This window comes from Rhinolophus hipposideros (assembly GCF_964194185.1).
Source record: "Rhinolophus hipposideros genome assembly, chromosome: 20".
Classification (NCBI taxonomy): domain Eukaryota; kingdom Metazoa; phylum Chordata; class Mammalia; order Chiroptera; family Rhinolophidae; genus Rhinolophus; species Rhinolophus hipposideros.
In genome coordinates this window covers 37,672,749-37,688,057 of record NC_138066.1, presented here as the reverse complement: position 1 = coordinate 37,688,057, position 15,309 = coordinate 37,672,749, and the positions used below count along the sequence as shown (strand labels likewise).

At 55.3% G+C, this 15,309-nt stretch overlaps 2 protein-coding genes across 10 annotated transcripts in view; one reads left to right on the top strand and one right to left on the bottom strand.

Annotated features, from left to right (window-relative positions):
- Positions 1 to 8,023, top strand: part of HDAC5 (histone deacetylase 5) — a 44,889-nt gene extending 36,866 nt beyond the window's left edge. For all 6 annotated transcript variants that reach the window (XM_081029300.1, XM_081029303.1, XM_081029301.1 and 3 more), the window contains 14 exons: positions 200 to 365; positions 1,230 to 1,363; positions 1,703 to 1,823; positions 2,295 to 2,344; positions 2,505 to 2,612; positions 3,034 to 3,089; positions 3,233 to 3,320; positions 4,286 to 4,405; positions 4,651 to 4,748; positions 4,928 to 5,046; positions 5,531 to 5,664; positions 5,928 to 6,012; positions 6,143 to 6,308; positions 6,388 to 8,023. In XM_081029300.1, the coding sequence (XP_080885426.1) occupies positions 200 to 365; positions 1,230 to 1,363; positions 1,703 to 1,823; positions 2,295 to 2,344; positions 2,505 to 2,612; positions 3,034 to 3,089; positions 3,233 to 3,320; positions 4,286 to 4,405; positions 4,651 to 4,748; positions 4,928 to 5,046; positions 5,531 to 5,664; positions 5,928 to 6,012; positions 6,143 to 6,308; positions 6,388 to 6,427 (1,485 nt within the window). In that variant the 3' untranslated portion in view covers positions 6,428 to 8,023. The remainder of the gene's footprint in view (positions 1 to 199; positions 366 to 1,229; positions 1,364 to 1,702; positions 1,824 to 2,294; positions 2,345 to 2,504; positions 2,613 to 3,033; positions 3,090 to 3,232; positions 3,321 to 4,285; positions 4,406 to 4,650; positions 4,749 to 4,927; positions 5,047 to 5,530; positions 5,665 to 5,927; positions 6,013 to 6,142; positions 6,309 to 6,387) is intronic.
- Positions 8,024 to 8,196: 173 nt separating this feature from the next.
- Positions 8,197 to 15,290, bottom strand: G6PC3 (glucose-6-phosphatase catalytic subunit 3). 4 transcript variants are annotated; one of them, XM_081029297.1, is made up of 9 exons: positions 15,201 to 15,290; positions 14,500 to 14,582; positions 12,862 to 13,073; positions 12,437 to 12,688; positions 10,419 to 10,525; positions 9,902 to 9,992; positions 9,613 to 9,731; positions 9,282 to 9,423; positions 8,197 to 9,056 (listed from the first exon to the last, which is right to left on the bottom strand). In XM_081029297.1, exons 4-9 carry the CDS (start codon positions 12,652 to 12,654, stop codon positions 8,693 to 8,695), a joined length of 1,041 nt encoding a protein of 346 aa, XP_080885423.1. In that variant the 5' UTR covers positions 12,655 to 12,688; positions 12,862 to 13,073; positions 14,500 to 14,582; positions 15,201 to 15,290; the 3' UTR covers positions 8,197 to 8,692. The 4 variants fall into 4 exon arrangements, with proteins under 4 accessions (XP_080885423.1, XP_080885422.1, XP_080885424.1 ...); XM_081029296.1 differs by having other exon boundaries at positions 15,214 to 15,290; XM_081029298.1 differs by lacking the exons at positions 14,500 to 14,582; positions 15,201 to 15,290 and having other exon boundaries at positions 12,437 to 12,485; positions 12,862 to 12,919.
- Positions 15,291 to 15,309: the final 19 nt, after the last annotated feature.

The following is a 15,309-nucleotide window of genomic DNA, read 5'->3' as shown; positions in this document are numbered from 1 at the left end:
CCAGCCCTCCCCATCTCCTCCTCAGAGATGGAGACAGCGAGCGCTGGAGTGTCTCCTGTCCCTGGAGGCAGGAGGTGGGGGAAGGAGGAGGTTTGGAAGGCCTGGAGTGGGGCCCCCCTGGAGGCCCCAGGGCACCTGTCCTCTCTGCCATTTCAGGCTCAGCCTCACCTAGGCTCCCTCCCACCCCCCTCCTTCCCAGGTGTTCTCAGATACCCAGCAGCTGCAGCCACTGCAGGTGTACCAGGCGCCCCTCAGCCTGTCCACTGTGCCCCACCAGGCCCTGGGCCGAACCCAGTCCTCACCTGCTGCTCCTGGGGGCATGAAGAGCCCCCCAGACCAGCCTACCAAGCACCTCTTCACCACAGGTGAGCCCCACCACTGCCGGCTAGCCTTCTGCCATGTGCCAGGGGCCTGTGCACGGCATCCAGCATGGTGGGCGTCATGAAGAGGTACAGCTCCTGCCCTGAAGGGATTGTTAGAGCCTCTCAGAACGCCCTGAAGGGAGGGCAAACAGGCTTTTGTTCTCTCCCTGTGCACGCAGCCACCTGTGGTGGTAGTGGCAGTCTCTGCCCTGCTGGGAGGGTGGTGAGTGCCCTTTCCCGACCCTCTGAGGCAGCATCTTTTTCATGCCCCACACCCACCACTGCTGAGGGACCACCTGATTTTGTGCTTTCACTGCACAAGTCCTCCAGTGGGTGGAGAAAGCCCACTGTCTCCGTTGGGTCCTGTCCTTCTAGCTTCTCCCCTCCTTCTCCCTGTGAGGTCCAGAGTGAGGCCTCTGTCCGTTCCAGAAAGCTCTTCCCCATAAAGCAGCCCTGGACTGGGCTCTGAGAGGGCATAGCTGTCTGAGGATGGTCCCGTCTCACCAGTGGGCTGAGGGTGGGGGGAGCAGCACACAGGGGCTGTGCCAGGAGCAGGGAAAGGAGGATGTACCATGAGGGGCTTCAGTATTGGGGGCACGGTAAGCAGAGATCAAAACCAGTGGGGGCGTCAAGGGCAGCTTGGTTGAGGCTTGAGGAACAGGGCGGCTTTGGGCAGGTAGTAATGGAGGAAAGGAGTTTCAGGAGGAGAAAGGAGGGGCAGGTGTGCGGCAGGTGGCTGGGTGGCCATGAGGAGGTACTTGGGCCGTGATGGGCTTGGGAGAGCTCAGTGAGCTCTGCTGGGGATTACAGTGGCCAGGCTGTGACACGGCCCAGAGCAGTGCCGGCTGACGGCTGTCTCTGGCCCAGGTGTGGTTTACGACACCTTCATGCTGAAGCACCAGTGCATGTGCGGAAACACACACGTGCACCCCGAGCATGCTGGCCGGATCCAGAGCATCTGGTCCCGGCTGCAGGAGACGGGCCTGCTTAGCAAGTGTGAGGTAAGGGAGCCCCCAACTCAAGCTCTGCAAAGTCCTTTATGGCTCCCTTGTTGGTGAAGCCTCTCTCCATGTCTCTTCATCTTCCGTTCAACCCCTGACCTCAGGGCCAGTCCCCACAGCTGCTTCGCAGTTCCATCCCTTGCACCCAGCTTTCCCCCATGGTCCCCAGTTGAGTGGGGGAGGGTCCTGGACTGGGATCCCTGGGGGACCAGGGTACTCTGGCTCTCCTGAGAGCAGAAGTGGCTCCGTGGGCCCCAGGCTGTGGTGCAGACAGGGTCTGGGCATCAGGGAGAGCTGGGCCTTCAGTGCCAGTCCTCTCCTCCTGCTGTCTCCTGCCAGCGGATTCGGGGTCGCAAAGCCACGCTAGATGAGATTCAGACAGTGCACTCCGAATACCACACTCTGCTCTATGGGACCAGCCCCCTCAACCGACAGAAGCTGGACAGCAAGAAATTGCTTGGTGAGCCAGCAGGCTGATGGGCAGGGTGTGGCCCAGGCGTGGGTAGGATACGGGGCTGCCAGGAAGACCGCCTGGCCAGGGTAGGCAAGTGAGTCCCCATGAGCACAGGTCATCCCCTTGGCAGAGGTGACACGCTGCCACATTGCACACCTCCAAGGGGCGCCTTTCACATAGACTATGACATGATCAGAGCATGCTGGTGGGATGCATTGCAGGATTTAAGATGGGGTCGGGCTTCATGATGGGGGCGTGCTCTCCTTTCTCCCTAACTGATCATGCTCCTTTCTCCCTGCCATCTGGCCCAGAAGTAGGATGTCCCCCAGAACAGGGGACAGGTATCTTCCAATTGGCGTGGGTTGCAGAGGCCTGTTCCGTTGTTGGTTCTGGCCTTTTTCTGTGACTGAGCTCACTGCCCTCTGCAGCCCTGGCAGTTGAGGCAGTTTCCAGAGTCGCTGTCTTTCTTCCCCGCAGGCCCCATCAGCCAGAAGATGTATGCCATGCTGCCTTGTGGGGGCATTGGGGTGAGTTGAGCACCTACCAGTGGGGATGGGCGGGTGTCTCCCAGCTCTGGCCCCTCCCTTCCTGCCCACCACGGCTGTGGCCCACTGTCCAGGTGCCCACCCCCATTCTTGCCCTCCCCCTGCAGGGGGCACGCTGAAGCCTGCTCTCCTGCCCCTGCAGGTGGACAGTGACACTGTATGGAATGAGATGCACTCCTCCAGTGCCGTTCGCATGGCGGTGGGCTGCTTGGTGGAGCTAGCTTTCAAGGTGGCGGCTGGAGAACTCAAGGTGAGTGTGTGCAGGGGCGCCGCAGCAGTGCTCGCGTTGGTCCTGCTTCTTCAGGAGCAGAGGATGGGGCAGCCTGGGCTTGCCCTTCAGTGAGGCCTAGTTCTTTGCAACCTCAGCGCTCAGGTGCCAGCGTGGGGAGGTGACTGTTCCTGGGCCAGCTGGGTGAGAGGGCTAAAGAGGGGCCGACAAGGCGGCACTAGTATCTGGTGCTCCCATGGGTATTGCAGGGCCAGGATGGGTCTGCCTGCCTGCCCGTGTGGCCCATGGTCGGCATTCCTATAGGTGTGTGTAGGGTGTCTAGTTCTGATCTGTGTTTTCTTCCCTGCTTCGTTTATGCCTCTCTCCTTCTGTGTCCACCGATTCGTGGACACCTTGCCTGCTGGTCTATCTCTCATCTGTCCCTGTGTCTGTACCTCTTTAGAATGGATTTGCCATCATCCGGCCCCCAGGACACCACGCTGAGGAATCCACAGCCATGTGAGTGCCACTCCAGCCCTGCACTGGAACAGCTGCCCTCACCCCTCCTCCCTCTCAGCGAGGTAATGCGTGTTATCTTTTGCTCATGGAGCAAACCTCTGCTAAGGCTGACCTCTCTGCCTTTTTCTTCCCCCTCTCCCCAGGGGATTCTGCTTCTTCAACTCTGTAGCCATCACAACCAAACTCCTGCAGCAGAAGCTGAACGTGGGCAAGGTTCTCATCGTGGACTGGGTAAACATGGGGCTCTGGGGCCAGGGTTAGCCTTCAGGAAGCCCCCACCTACCCTGCCCCCACTTCCTCAGATGCCCGAGCTGGAGCTGGGCCTGATGGCTTGCCTTACGTCCTCCTGCTGGAGTGTTAGCCCAGCCCTCCATTCCCATGGCACGCCCTCCTCACTGGGAGAAGCTCAAAAGTGGTTTTAGCCCCTGGTCCATCTTGGCCACACCTTGGTCACACCTTGCAGCCTCAAGCAACTGAGGGGACTTCCTACCTTGAAGGGTAGAGACAGCTACCGCCATTGCTAGAACCACACTCAACTGGGGGCTGACCGTGTGTCAGGACATGGTGCTACTCATGGCCACCTTGTAGAATAAGAATTAGGATGTCTTTCTATAAATGGAGACACTGAGCTGTTGGGTGACTTACCCAACGAAGGTCGCTTAGCTTGGGACCTTGGCACTGGGTTCCAGATCCGGCCTTTTGGCCCCAGCACTTCTGAGCTTGCTCCTATGCAATGCTTCTCAAACCTTGCCTCTCATGGCGGCGGGAAAGGCATCCACCACGCCCTGTAGGCTGAGGAAGGAGCCAGGAACAGTCCTGATCAAGGATGAAATCTCTTTGAAGTCCAACTTTGGCTTAAAAATTCATATTAATGTGGGATTTTTCTTCATAATGTATCGGTTTTCAGTTCCTTACGAGCCTTAACGTTGCCCTCCACACTGTTGCGTATAGAATGGGCTCTGAGGGCATATCATCACATCCTGGCCATGGCTTTGTATCTCCTCTGCATGGCACTACGTCCCGACCCACAGACCCTGGTTAGGGAAGTGTTGGGTTATCACTGTTTTGAACAGAACACAGGTGCCCTGTAGCTAGTGGCGGGCTGCACCCTCAGAGTTCACCACAGGACGAGTGGATTTTGACCTTTGGGCCAGAGCCTGGGCCATTTTCCTGATGCTTCCACCCCTCCCCACTAGGACATTCACCACGGCAATGGAACCCAGCAAGCGTTTTACAATGACCCCTCTGTGCTCTACATCTCCCTGCATCGCTATGACAATGGGAACTTCTTTCCAGGCTCCGGGGCTCCTGAAGAGGTATAGCTCCTGGGCTCCCACTCAAGGCCCCTCGGGGAGGTAGTGGAATGGGACCTGACAGTCCTAGAGGCCCGTGGTGGTACCTGGGGCATCTGGGTTCCTAGTAGGAGGACCATGCCGACCCAACTGCCCCATCATGCAGAGCAGAGGTCAGTGGTGTGATGGCTGCAGGCAGGGCTGAGGGCGGGGGCAATGTCTGGGATCCCCAAGCAGTGAGAGTAACCCCTCCCCCACCATGCTGCCAGGTTGGTGGAGGGCCAGGCGTGGGGTACAATGTGAACGTGGCATGGACGGGAGGTGTGGATCCCCCCATCGGAGATGTGGAGTACCTCACGGCCTTCAGGTGGGGACTGAGAAGGGCTAAGGGAAGGGTGGGGACCCCCGCCAGGCCCTGCCGTGGGGTGGGGGTAGAGGCACAGTTTGGTGTGGGTGGAGGGGGCTGACTTGGGGGGACAGACACGAGAGTGGGGTGAGGCTTGGCCCAGCCTCCTGCCAGGGTCAGCTTGGGCCCTCCTTTTGCAGGACAGTGGTGATGCCCATTGCCCACGAGTTCTCACCTGACGTGGTCCTAGTCTCCGCCGGGTTTGATGCTGTTGAGGGACACCTATCTCCACTGGGTGGCTACTCTGTTACCGCCAGATGTGAGCCTGCTGCGGGATTCAGGGAGGCTGGACAGTGCGGATGGGCTTGAGAGGGGGCATGGAGCAGGAATAGGCTGACACTGCAGAGCTGGGAGGAGAGCTGGGGCAGGGGTAAGATTGGGAATCACCTGGCAGTGCCCCGTCGGGCTCGCTCTGCCAACCCTGCTTTGAGGGGTAAGCGGGGAGGTGGGGTGAGGGTGCGCCTAGCAGAGGGTGCATCTCCTGGAGGCCGAGGGACAGAGCTTATTGACCCCTCCTATTTCAGTGGTGCTCCTCATAGGACGTAATTGGATTTTTTTAGCCAGTCTGTTCTGTTTTGTCTTTAATGGGCATTGACATTAAATTTTATTATGGATATATATTTGGGTTTAAATCTGCCATCTTATTTTGTGCTGTTTGTCCCCTCTCGTTTCTTTTTCTCTCCTTGCTTTCTCTGGAATTTTTTGTTTTTAACCATTTCATTTCCCTTCACTTATCCCTAAAGGTTTTGGTCACTTAACCAGGCAGCTGATGACACTGGCAGGGGGCCGGGTGGTGCTGGCCCTGGAGGGAGGCCACGACTTGACCGCCATCTGTGATGCCTCTGAGGCCTGTGTCTCGGCTCTGCTCAGCGTGGAGGTGAGGGGTGCGGGGAGGGGCTGGGAGATGGGAACCCGTAGGCCAGGGCTGAGGGCTGGGAGGGAGGTCTTCCTGGCTTAGACAACACCGAGGGCCCTTGGGAAGCTTTTCCTGAGTCCCAGGGACAGCTGGTGGCCAGAGAGGGCTTTCTGAGTAGGGGTTCCTCCTGGCGTGAGCTGTGGCTGAGGCTGAAGGGGGTGGTTAGAGTGGCAGACACCACCACCCAGTCCCCGCGCCAAGCCTTCTCTTCTTTCCCCTGCCAGCTACAGCCCTTGGACGAGACAGTCTTACAGCAAAAGCCCAACATCAATGCAGTGGCCACGCTAGAGAAAGTCATCGAAATCCAGAGTGCGTGGGGACAGGAGGGGCTCAGATCTTGCGAAGGGGGCGGAGTTTATGGGTGTGCCAGGGCTGGAGATGTGTATATGGGGGTTTGGGCCTCGCCTCACCCCCTGCCCACCGATCATCTCACCCGTAGGCAAACACTGGAGCTGTGTGCAGAGGTTTGCTGCCGGGCTGGGCCGGTCCCTGCGCGAGGCCCAGGCAGGCGAGACAGAGGAGGCCGAGACTGTGAGTGCCATGGCCTTGCTGTCGGTGGGGGCTGGACAGGCCCCGGCTGCTGCCGCCCGGGAACACAGCCCCAGGTGAGGTTCCCCCACCTCTCCGCCCTCGTCCAAGTTGGTGCCCCCCCACTCAGTGTCCCTTCCTGTGCTTGTCCCACAGGCCGGCAGAGGAGCCCATGGAGCAGGAGCCTGCCCTGTGACGCCCCAGCCCCCATCCCCTGGGCTCCATCATTGTGATTTTGTTTATTTTTTCTATTAAAAACAAAAAGTCACACATTCAACAACGTGTGCCGTGTGGGTCTCTCAGCCTCGCCCCTCTTGCTCCTCTAAGCTGCCTCAGGCCCCCTCCCCTGTGGCCCATTATCTCAGCTCTAGAAGTTGGCTCCCTCTGTAGGGCTTGGGGGTGCCCTTTCCAGCCCCTCCCCCATGTTGTTTCCCACCCACTTTCCCACATTCTGTCCTTTTCCCCTTAGGAGCCGGGGCTAGCTCAGGGTGAGCATGGGCCCCAGATCGTATTTTCTGGTTCTGGAGTCTCCCTGAGTGAGGAGGGAACAGGAAGTTCGGTGCCTTGGCTCCAGCTGACTTGGGGGGCAATGCCTTAATTTCACCCTCCTCCCCTCTCTAGCCTCGGGAGGTTCTGGGGGGTCCCTCTGTAGTCTCAGATGTAGAGTGGAGGGGAGGTGGGCTCCTGCCCGGTGACCGCCCACCCTTTTTCCCCTCTTGTCATCCTCACTGTCTCTGCCCAGACCTTTTCTCCTGGCCTCAGCACCAAGGGGAAGGCTTGTACCCTAGGATGTGGGCCTGAGGTCTGTGGGCAGGGCCATCTTGCTTTACACTCTTCAGGGCCTATTTCCCCTTCCATGGGCTGGAGAGGGTGGAGAGGGATGGGGCCTGACTCTTGGGTTCTGATGGGCCAAGAGGAGCTGTAAATTCAGGCCTGCTGTCTACGTTACTCTGTTGGCCTCCCTGCCCCTCTGCTAGCACAGTCTTGGGATGGGGGAGAAGGTGGTCCCTTTCGGGGCGCTCCAGGTTGGTGAGAGCCCCCCTGCTGTTCAGGACCAGATTTCTCCAGTTATCCACCATGCTGCAGGTAGAAGGGTCAGTGGCCCACCTCCCTCCTGGGGCCTTTTGCTTTGAAGCCTGGGGATGGTGAGAGTTGCGGCTCCAGAAGGAGCAGAGTCAGAACCTAGCAACCCAGGAGTCTGCCCTCAGCTGGAGCTCCCCTTCCTCCTGGGCTTCCTTTGCTGGCCACCACCAGCCCAAGGGAGCTAGGAGCAGGTGGAGGTGCCACCCTTTCTCTTTCCCAGGAGCCCAGCCTAGTGCTGTTTTTAGGGCTGGGGGCCCACAAGGCTTGTAGGGAATGCTGTCTAGCCTGCAGGAAACCAAAGATGGGAAGTGGCTCCTAGGGGGCTGAGTCTTCCTCCCTCCTCCAATACCACACACACTTTCTTTCCTCCAATACCCGGGGCCCCAGCAATCTGTTTACATATGTATTATCCTAATGGGGGCCTGAACAGGGTTGAGGGAGCCAGGGGGGGGGGCAGGAGTCCCACCACCATCAGTTCGCTGTGTGCTTGTGTCTTGTGTGTTCTAGGATGGGGCTAGGCTCAGTGTGCCAGGCCTCCCCATGCTGAGCCCAAGCTCTGGACCCCTTACCCTCCCGCTCCCCATGGCTAGTCTGGCTCTCATGTAAACCCACTCCTTGCTTTGTCTCCCTGGATATGGTTTTCAGTTAAGTATTTTGTAACCCATTACCTTGTGTGTCCTTGTATAAATAAACTTGTTTCTAGCAGTGCCTTCTGGGGCCAGTGTCTCTGTTCTCTGGGCTCCCAAATGGAGTAGACGTTCTTATTCCCCCTCCTAGTCAAAAAAACTGCTCTTTTTCTCCCCAGCCCCTGGACTAGCCAATTTAGGAAACAGGAGACTGGGGTGGGATCTCTGTCCAGTAGGTTAAAGATAAGGTTTCACTGAAAGTAGCCACAGTGCTTTATGGGAACTCTGGTGTGGCCTCAGTGGTGATGTGCCGAAGGCTGAAGGTCTCCACTGAGTTGACAACCCTCCACTTTCCTTTTGACTCTCTTCTATGGAAACACGGTTGGAGGGGGTGGAGCACAGGTGGCCTGGCCAGGGTTCCACTTGCACACACGCAGGCAAATTCAGTGGCACATAGGCATGAGAGCGCTGATGTGTTCAAGGGCTTTATTGGGGCCACTCTGAGCCCCTCACAGTGCTGTAGGAATCCACTGGTCTTGCTGTTGCCTTTACTTTTTGGGGACATGGGAGGAAAGGCAGGAGGAGGACCAGCTATTTGGGGAAAGAAGGTCCTTCTTTGGGGCTAAGATCAGGTGGTGGGAGAAGTGGGAAATTCAAGATGAGCAGGGCCTGTTGGGGGGCTGGCAGGGGATGGGGCTGCCTTCTGGAGTGTGGAGGTCATGGAGTATTGGCTTTGTGGGGGGCACCTGAAGTCAGGAAGAGCGGATGGGTGGTGCTTCCTGGGCACTGAATGAAAGCACCACCCAGGGCACAAGGGCTAGAACCAGGCATGGCCAGAGGGTATATTTAAGGAAATTGAAGATGTAGAAAAGGCTGATCTGAGGTGGGTGGCCCAGCCAATCTAGGGGGCCTAGCAGCCCCATGGCCAGCACAAGGCAGACTATCTTCTGGCCATTTCCCAGGTATGCCCGCCGTACCTGGGCATAGCAGGGGGAGTGCAGAGCAATGCCCAAACCCAGCGCGGCCCCTGAGTCACGGCTCAGGGAGGCAAAGGGCCGGCTGTCCAAGTGCACCCACTCGGGCCGCTCACACCACTTGGAGGCTAAGCTGATGGACCTGTGGGGAGGAAAGGTCTGCCAGGAGAGACATTCTCCTGGAACCTATAGGGCTGATGGCTCTCACCCCTTTGGGGCCTACCCCCACATTCTGCTGAGACCCCAGGACAGTCTATGCTTGTGAGTGGGTAATGTGTCCTTTTTTAGCTACAGTGAACCAGAGACCCACCAGGCTAGGTACAGGTGAGGCAGGCCCAGTCTGCCCAAGCTTCAAAGCGGGACTTACCATGAAAGATCCAGGCCCAGTGTAAAGAGGGTCCAATAGATGAGGCTGGCACCCAGCAAGAGGGCTAGTGAAGTCAACCCGTAGAAGCTTAGCTCCCTCTCCATGGGCACCTGGGGAGCCATCAGCCAGCCCAGAACGGCACCTGGAGGAGTGGGGTGACAGCAGCTTCAAGGAGTTCAGGGATATGACCCCCCTGAGCTACAATGCAGCTTGGCAAAATAACAGCCAAAAGGGAGGCCTTGGAGTTGGCTGTACAATGGGAAGATCCTAGACTGGTCCTCCCACTGCTAACAGCACCCTCTGGGCCCATCCTGTTGTCTCAGTTGCTCACCAGTTACAAGGCCCACCAACACCTGGTGAGGGAAATGTGCTAAGAGGAAGATCCGGGACAGGCCAACAGCCAGCAGGAAGGTGCAATAAGCCAGACTCGGCATCAGTCTCACCCAGCGGCTAAAAAGAAAAGCAAATGGTCCAGGGGGTGTCCGGACACAGCTTGGCTTCCCGCAGCACAAATGCCCAGGATCCTCAGAACTCCAGCTCCAAACTGCCCTGCTGCTCAGTCTTTTGGGTCCAGGGTACCATCGCCCCTGCCCCCACTAGTGGGCAATGCCCAGGTGTACCTGTGGGAACGAGTGGCCACCTGGGAAGAGATGGCTGTCATTATGGGCCAGAGGGCTGCTCCTGTGATCATGCAATGTCCAGAAGGGCTGCCTGTGGGGGATCCAGAAGCTTGTGAGAGGGTTGGGGCGGAACCCAGGTGCCACTGGTGCGAGTTCAACACAGCTACCTCTCCCTGGCTGGGAAGAGAGGCTTCCCCCAGTCCTGGTCCATACCTCCCTCCACCCTGAAGCCTTCCTCACCCCTCCCTGAGGTCACTGCTCTCAAGTTTCTGCTTTGACCTGGGGCTCTTGGCTCTACTCTAAACAAGATGTACAGCTGGCACATTGGCACAGGTGCTCTCCTCCAGGGGTGCTCCTCCATGGGTGCTCTCCCAGAATTTAATGTGGTCTTCTTGGGGTTTCTTTGTTCCCTGGGCCAGTAACTGAGAGGCTGGGCCTCTGGTCGGGCCACCCTGGCTAAAAAGTACTCTGAAACATTCACCCGAACCCTAACCACAGAGAAAGGGAGGCTTCTTACCTGGACCAGTTTCACAAGAAGAAGGGAACTGGTGAACCTGGGCTGGGGCCTGGCTGTAATACCCAGACTCATGGACCCACCAAAAGGGCCTGTCTCCAAACAGGAGCCTAGAAGAGAACAGATACAAGATGATGTTATGTGCGCACAGAGCCACGGGACAGGAGATGGGCAGACGGACACCGAGAGTACTCTGGAGGGCCTGAAGTCAGAAAGGGAGTCCAATTCTGGGCCATTACATTGCCATGGTGTTGTACCTTGGAACAGGAGAACACGCTCTTTTTTAAAAAGTGATAAGGAGGTAAGAGATTGTGGGGGGCGTGTGTGCGCGCGCGGTGCTCGCACTCTCTGAGATGCTCAGAAGTCCTACTCTTACCCCTCCCACCGCAGGGCCAGCTCTGTTCTTCTCATCCATAGATAGTCCAAGACCTGGCTCTCTTTCTCCTTCCTTCCCTCCCAGACCCTCACTGACTCTTCTGCTTCCTCCCTTCTCCATTTCCCAACATCTGGCCTGAATTACCTACACCTGAACTACTTAAGTAAGCCTCTTGTCTGAAAATAGGAGTGGAGAATGGTCAGAGAGGACTGAGGAAGAATAAGGAGGGCAAAAAAATTCAAAATCCCCTGGCCTAGCAGGTGCTTGGCTGGACCCTGGGAAACCAAACACTGAGGAGGCTGCTGTGGCCAGAAAGAGATGAGGTGGGACCGCAAAAGAGATGCTGGCAGGAAGCCAAGAGCTGGGGAGGCAGGTACAGAAGAGACTGCCTCTACCAAAACCTGAACCTTGTGCACACATGAGGCGCTCAATACTTAGCCGATGAACGAGGGTTTTATCCGGGGGGAAGGCATCAAGAGTATCTACCCAGTGGAGGTGGTCTGACTCAGGAAAACAGGACTAGAGAGGGAGGCTTATCCAGACTCTGGGAGCGAAGAGAACCCAAAGCAAAAGGCAATTAGGCAAGACAAAAATGACTAGGCAACTGCTTTTCTGTGTACAGCTGGGGTGAAGGCCTTGCAGGAGAGTGGAAGGGAAGGTAACTCCTATTCCACTTTTCAGCAAGTCATTCCAGCCCATTCAAGTGTCTCCTATCAGCCTGCCTCTCTCCTCCCCCAGGCTGGCAAGAGGCTGAAGTGAGGAGAGGTGCAACTACATGCCCAGTGGGAGGCAGAGCTCCCTTCTGCACCCAAGAGAGAACAGGTGGCACAAAGAGATAAGGCCCAAGGGCCACACCCACTTGCCTGGGATTCCCAGCTTTGAAGTCTGTGTGAAGAGCCTACTACTAGTGAATGAAGGAGAAAAGGAAGAAGAGAAAGTGTTCCCTGGAAGGCAATGCTTTAGCTCTGCTTTTTAGGCTTTATTGTACACACGAATCACCTGGGGTCCTTGTTAAAATGCAGATTATGATACAGTAGCTCTGGCCCAAGGCCCGAGATTCTACATTTCTAGCAAGTTTTCAAATGCTTCCTATGCTATTGGTCATGTTCCAGGGACCACCCTCTTAATTTGCAAGTCTTCTCTGTCTTTAGTAGCTAGTGCGAAGCTTGGCACAAAGCATGTTTCTTAAAAACTATGTCAAATAAATGAATGAATAGATGAATGAAAGTGAGTTGAGAAGCAGGATTTTCGGCTACTTAACTCACCATAGATGCTTGTTAAAATACAGATTCCCAGGCCCTCCCTTGGAGTTTCTAAATCATAGTGTCTGAGGTGAGATGGCGTATTTGCATTTTAAACGTGCCCCTTAGGTGACTTCAGATAAGGCCCTTTTGAGAAACACTGGTCTAATGAGTAGGATGGGGGCTCTACGGTCTCAATACAAACTGCACAAAGATGCTCAAAGGGGAAAAGTCGGGGGTATGGGGTAGGAACGGAAGATCTTAAGGCCTCGGTTTCACTGGTGGTGGTGAGGGTGGGGCGAGATCCAAGCCTCTGAGGCACCTGCTGAAAGATCAGGGCTTGTACAGGACTCAGGGCCCTTGGGGGTGGGGGAACTGGATGCCGGAGGGCTTCGCTATCTCACCACTTGAAGACGAGGTTGAGCCACTCGGTGATGAGACTGATCCAGAGCACTGAGACGCCCACGCGGCGAGAGGCGTAGTAGGTCGCGGGGAAATAGAAGAGAAAGAGGCTCCTGGGATCTCCTAGAAAGGTGACCCAGAGCCAAAATTTCTCCAGCCAGGGCAGCTGGTTCTGCAGCGCCTCGGCCATCGCGATGCCCGCGCCCAGTGTGGACTCCATGGCGCCTCAGGAGCCAGCACCGCCAGGGATTGCTCTAGAGCGGAAGCCGAGGAGTCCCGGCCACAAATAAACGGCCACCCACCGCCTTCCGAAGCCCACCCTTGCGAGACCCAGGCCCCGCCTTTGTCTAAAGCGGCCGGCGCAAGCCCCGCCCCTGCCCCGCCCCTGGCAGTCTCAGGCTCCCGCGAGCTGGGCCCTGGCCGGTACCGGTTCCTCCAGCGCTCTTCTCCTGCCTTCCTCTCTACTGGGCAGCGCAGGGGACAAATCTTTGCAAAGGCGTTTCCGCAGAGCCCCCACGTGGCCGCTGTTGCCAGCACGTGGACTTTGGTCTTACGTAGCGGCGTCTCCCGCTGTTGTTCCGGGTCAAGGCACCGACTAACCTGAGGATCAGTGGCGCATCCAGGGTCCCGGCTTTGTTGCTGCGAAGACGGATGTGTACTCTTCAAGGCTGGGATTCCTTACAAACCGGACCTCTCTTCTCCAGTACCGCTACCCTCCAAAGATATTCTGAGATCTCTTAGAGAGAAGGCTACAGACACCCCTTGTCCGGGGAGCCAGGCAGTCCTGGTCGGCGTTGAAGTGGGATCCTAAATTTGCACAAACCGCTAATCCGTGCCTTCCTCCCCAAGACTCACCGCCGGATTTCATCCACTATTGATTTGGAGGCTGACAGATAAGCCTCCTGATTTTGAGACTTTCGGATTCTTCCATATAGGACAGTCTAAGTCATGCATACTTCCAGTTCTAAGCATGCCTTGCCCCCCACCCCACCCCACTCCCAACCCCGCATTGCATCCTCTAGCCTTCCAAAATCCTGCGGGGCAGATAAACCAAGAGATAGTAAGTGGGTTGGTATGGGAAGAGGAGGGGCACACACCTGCGACAAAATTTGGGATAATCTTGTGAAGGAACACACACAGAGCATAGAAATCTCAGCTATTCCAGGGGAAGCCCTGCCTAGAGGCAGAGATTGGGGGAAGGGGAGGAAACTGTTGAAGTGGCTCCTCAGTTCCTTCCTACCTCAACCAACTTTTGTTATGAAGAGTTTTCTGATGGGTGGATGAAAAACGAGAATGTAAATCTGGGTTCTCGGAGAGAGATTCATTTCATGAATTAAAAAGGCGTGGGAAAAGGAAACTGGATATAAATCTCATTTCACTCCCTTGCTAAATGTTTTCAATTGCCCCAAGGAGAAAGCCTAAATTTTCTAAGTCTGAAAGTTTGCCCTGCCTCTAGCCAACCTTCACCAGCCTACCCCTACACTCCATTTCATGATATTTCAGAGCTACTTTATGTTCCTTGAAATCACCAAGCTTTCTCCTCTTATGTGTCCTGGCACATGCTATTCCCTCTGCCTAGAACATGGCCACTCTTTTTCCCTACTTGTCTGTCCTTCAGGTCTCAGATTTTTCACTTCCTCCAGGAAGCCTTTCCCAACAGTGCCTGGCAGTTATATATGAAAATCTATAATCACAATGCCATATAAAAAGTGGAGTGGCAGTTACATATGACTTGTTATGGGGGCCAGACATGAAAAGTTCTCTGAAAAAGCACAAGTATGAGAGAACAGTATGTTTATTCCTATTACATGATTGTACTAATGCATGCCCAACATTAGAAAGTTGATGTCTCTTGTAGAGCAAGGAAACACTTTTGAACTTTGTTCAGGTTAAGTAGTATGTAGCAGGGCTGTCCCGTCGCTTCCCTCTGGACTAGAGAGAGGTCAACCTGTTGTTACTCAGACATGAGGCTTCAGAATTTCTATACTGGGGGAGGGGAGGTAGGTAGGTTAGGGATGTCTATTGGTGATGGTAGAGCTTGAAAATTCATCTGCACAGTACTTACAAGTACTATAGGTGGGGACCCAAACTCCGGCCCCAAGGCACTCTTTGTCACCACCACTGCTCCTCACTCCCACTCTTGGCTTTCTAGAGGGCAAGACAGGAGATGGTGAAGAATCTTGAGTTCTAAGGGTGATGGGTGATCATGGAGGAAGTACCATTTATCTACTACATACCATGCATTTATACACTTTATCCCATTTAATGTCCTAACTACTTTATAAGGCATTATCTAATATAGGTAGTATAACAGTAAATAGCACCATTTTTGGAAACAGGTAGACCAAATCCTTGCTAGTTGTGCGACCCTGGCCAAGTTTAGTTTCTTCATCTGTAAAACGAGGATATTGATTCTCACCTCAAAGTGCTGCTGGATGCTCAATAAGTGTTCATATAGAAGACATAAAGAAATTTGATCAGGTTTAGTAATTTGCTCAAGGTCATGTAACATGTAAGTGGCAGACCTGGGATTCCGATTCCAGTTTAGCTAATTCTATAGCCAATGTTCTTTCCACTACCACTTTGTAACTTGGTACCTATAATCATTTTGGTTAAGTTTCGTGTTAAGTCTTCTGGGCCTCGGGTTCCTCATGTGGACAATATAGAGTTAATTCATTCAACTCTTTTGTCAAGGTGCGCACATAATGGAGATTGCAGCTCCCTCCTCCTCCCCCTTTTCATTCCACGTAGTCATTTATCTTTAACTTCTAAAACGTACCCGGCAAGAACTTGACCAAGAAGGCGCAGCTGTATGAACATAATTATTCAGATTCCCCTTTATTTCCTCTTCTACCTAAGGCTCCCGCCCCACCCA